We start from the raw sequence: 2,900 nt of genomic DNA on the forward strand, positions 1-2,900 counted from the left end.
ATTTGTTAATAAAAAAATATTTGATAAACAATTGCATGGCGCTTAAAAATCATTAATATCTTTAATAATTTTTTTTTTTGTTTTGAAGAGCAAAAAAAGGATAATTTTTTACTGATAAATTAAATTTGTACCTCAATAATAATAGGAAGTATTATCAATTGATATTTCGGAGTAACTTACTTTTATTATTATTATTGAGGTACAAATTGTAATTTCATCGGTACAAATTAGCCTTTGTTCTGTTCTTTATTTAAAAAAAAAATTTAGCTTGCAAAAAAAAAAAAAAAAAATACAGTAATTACGAGATTACAATCACACAGATAATTTCACATTACTTAATATTAATTATATTTCTCGTAAAGAAATCTATGAGGAACGCACAAAATTTATCTTAAAAACCTGGTTGCCACGTTGATATTATTCTGCATATTGCCTATACATTAATATATTCCAGACGAACTCATTAGCCAATTTATTAATTTCATAATTATAACTGTAAAATAAATTCTATAATATTTTTAATTAAATAAAATTTTTATATAAAATTGATGAATTTATTTATTATTTAACAAGTGTAAAAATCAGTTTGACATGTGTACAGGTGTGTAGTCCAAAAAACTCAAAAGAATCAAAAATAGTTTATCTCCTCCTCAAATCAGGACGCATGGTAGCTCTATCATTCAAGTATTGTTCACCAAAATTTATCATAAAAACTTTCGAAAACAAGGATATAGGATGTCAGCTATGTAGACTCTTCGGAATATGGTATTTTTCAGTTATCCTTGTCAATCTTAGCAAGGAAATAATCGAAAAAATTACGGTATGACAATAGATGATTCATTAAATTTTTTATTGAGCCAAATTGGTGTTATAACGAATTAAGTTTTGTTGTGAATGATTCGGCGCTTCATGCTGTTGTAAAGGCTACGATAAGGATGCTTCAACTCATTGTCTGTGACTGGGATGTGACAAGTTCTGCGTACTTTCGGTGATACAATTAATAAAGTTTGTAAAATACTGAAGGTACTACTTGTTACCCAATACAAACTTAAACACTAGATACATAAGTAAATAAAAAAAGTGTTATACAAATTTTTTTTTTTTATAAAGAACTGTAGTCTAATTCTGAGAGCAAAAAGTACAGTTTAAAACTCCATTATTCCGTTAGACAGCCTGTGAGCTCACACACAGCTTTTTTAAAAAGGGCTTATGTAGCTGTCTAGCGAAAAAATCGTGTTCTAAATTGTTATTTTTGTTCTCAAAATTGGACTCCTGAATTATGTTGAGTGACTTGAATTAACGTCTTACCGAAGGCACCATTGCTGCCAAGGGAATTGTAAATAGCGATACTGCTCGTAATAGGTTAACCAAAACGTTTTGCATTCTACTAGACTCAGTGATCCTCAGCATTGCTTGAATCTAGAAAGAGTTTTTCTTAATATTGTATTTTCGTTTTTAATCAACAAGCGTTCGAAACTCACCTCAATATTGATCAAACTTGTGATTCCCAGTGAAACGGGAAGTATCCAGTAGCTATCAACAGCAGTGAGATCAGCAATCCACCAGAAACCCTCGAGACTCAAATCTTGATAGGCCTTCACCGCACCTGAAATCAGTAAATTTTATTTATGCTAAATAAAAAAAAATAAATAAGGACGCTTCCTTCGAAAAAAAAATGTTCTCACGTGGAGTTTGAGACGGCAGCATAAAGCAGATATTCCTGAGGCCTGCTGACACAATCACCCATATCGGAACCTGGACCAAAACGAGCACCAAGCTCTTCATAGGATGGCAATTATCTCTAACGATCAATTTGTTCCACTCTTTCTTAACCTGAACGAAAACCCAAAACGGAAAAGAACAAAAAGTTTATTGATTTATAAAAAATATTTTCAATAATTAATTACCCACTGATCTATTATAAATATGTCTTGCTCGAGTTTCAGTCCAGCCGAGCTGTTGGACACGGAAATTTGCTTCTCTTTTTAAATCCTTAACGATGTCTTCCATGTCATATTTCAGAAGTGCTGTTTTAGACAAAATATTATGCTGAAAAATATCCATAAAAATTATCTCTTATTTGATACTGTTGGTCTGTCAATACAAATTCAAAATTTCACCTGATAAAGGGCACATGGCAAGGTAATAAGTGATCGAAGAGCAAATGTTGTTACCATTATTGTCGCCCACCATGGAAGCCCAGAGTAGGAATGTAGCCATATAAATGAATTTTGACAAAATTCAACCGGAGCACTGTCGACCAGTACCTTCAAAAAACCATCAACTTTGACGATTGGTGCTTGTTGAGTTGGAAAATCAGAAAAATTTCTCGATAGTTGCAAGTGTCCATAATTTTTGTGATTCAATAAAGTTATTTTTTTCAGTACTCCGGAAACTCTAATAGCCGATTTGTTGTTTCTCAATTGAAAAGATTGTTGTTTATAATCATGTAATCGATTCAATGAATGTAAACAACATCGAATAGTTGTCTGATATGTTCGAGATATACCTTTAGCATTACTTATTAAATAAAAGTCTAGAGATTTAATTTTTGTAACGGTTGCTGTTACATTTGAAAATTGACAATACATATTTTTAACTATGAAATTATTTTTTATTTGGATAGTATAAAATGAGGCTGGCAGAAGATCACGACCAGCACCCGTATCAGTGTTGGTTCAAGAAGGTAGAGAAGGCTCAGTTCCGTCTCAACTTACGGCCATATGGCGCTAGCGACGTACGGTTGTTTGATGGTCCACAAAGGCACAAAATCTCAATACAGGGCCTATTTTTACATTTACTTTTTCAATGCGCTTGTAAATATTTTTATTGACAAATACAATTGTTGTTGTAGTTCGTTGTAGTTTCAAAATTTATTGTTATTTATTAAAACTTTTAAT

At 31.5% G+C, this 2,900-nt stretch overlaps 1 protein-coding gene across 1 annotated transcript; it reads right to left on the reverse strand.

Annotated features, from left to right (window-relative positions):
• Positions 1 to 833: 833 nt before the first annotated feature.
• LOC122860095 (cytochrome c oxidase assembly protein COX18, mitochondrial-like) lies at positions 834 to 2,686 on the reverse strand. The gene is made up of 6 exons (XM_044163752.1): positions 2,121 to 2,686; positions 1,912 to 2,049; positions 1,686 to 1,833; positions 1,482 to 1,606; positions 1,309 to 1,419; positions 834 to 1,055 (listed from the first exon to the last, which is right to left on the reverse strand). The coding sequence occupies exons 1-6, from the start codon at positions 2,589 to 2,591 to the stop codon at positions 879 to 881; spliced, it is 1,170 nt and encodes a 389-aa protein (XP_044019687.1). The 5' UTR covers positions 2,592 to 2,686; the 3' UTR covers positions 834 to 878.
• Between the last annotated feature and the right edge of the window lie 214 nt (positions 2,687 to 2,900).

Source organism: Aphidius gifuensis, unplaced genomic scaffold (genome assembly GCF_014905175.1).
Source record: "Aphidius gifuensis isolate YNYX2018 unplaced genomic scaffold, ASM1490517v1 Contig7, whole genome shotgun sequence".
Taxonomy (NCBI): domain Eukaryota; kingdom Metazoa; phylum Arthropoda; class Insecta; order Hymenoptera; family Braconidae; genus Aphidius; species Aphidius gifuensis.

What these genes read in the sequence shown, in the direction of transcription:
- LOC122860095 (XM_044163752.1), bottom strand. Translation starts at nt 2,591, where the DNA reads ATGTATTGTCAATTTTCAAATGTAACAGCAACCGTTACAAAAATTAAA. An exon ending in TGCCATGTGCCCTTTATCAG is followed by an intron (nt 2,050 to 2,120) that starts GTGAAATTTTGA and finishes GATATTTTTCAG; the next exon opens with CATAATATTTTGTCTAAAAC. An exon ending in CAAGTTTGATCAATATTGAG is followed by an intron (nt 1,420 to 1,481) that starts GTGAGTTTCGAA and finishes AACTCTTTCTAG; the next exon opens with ATTCAAGCAATGCTGAGGAT.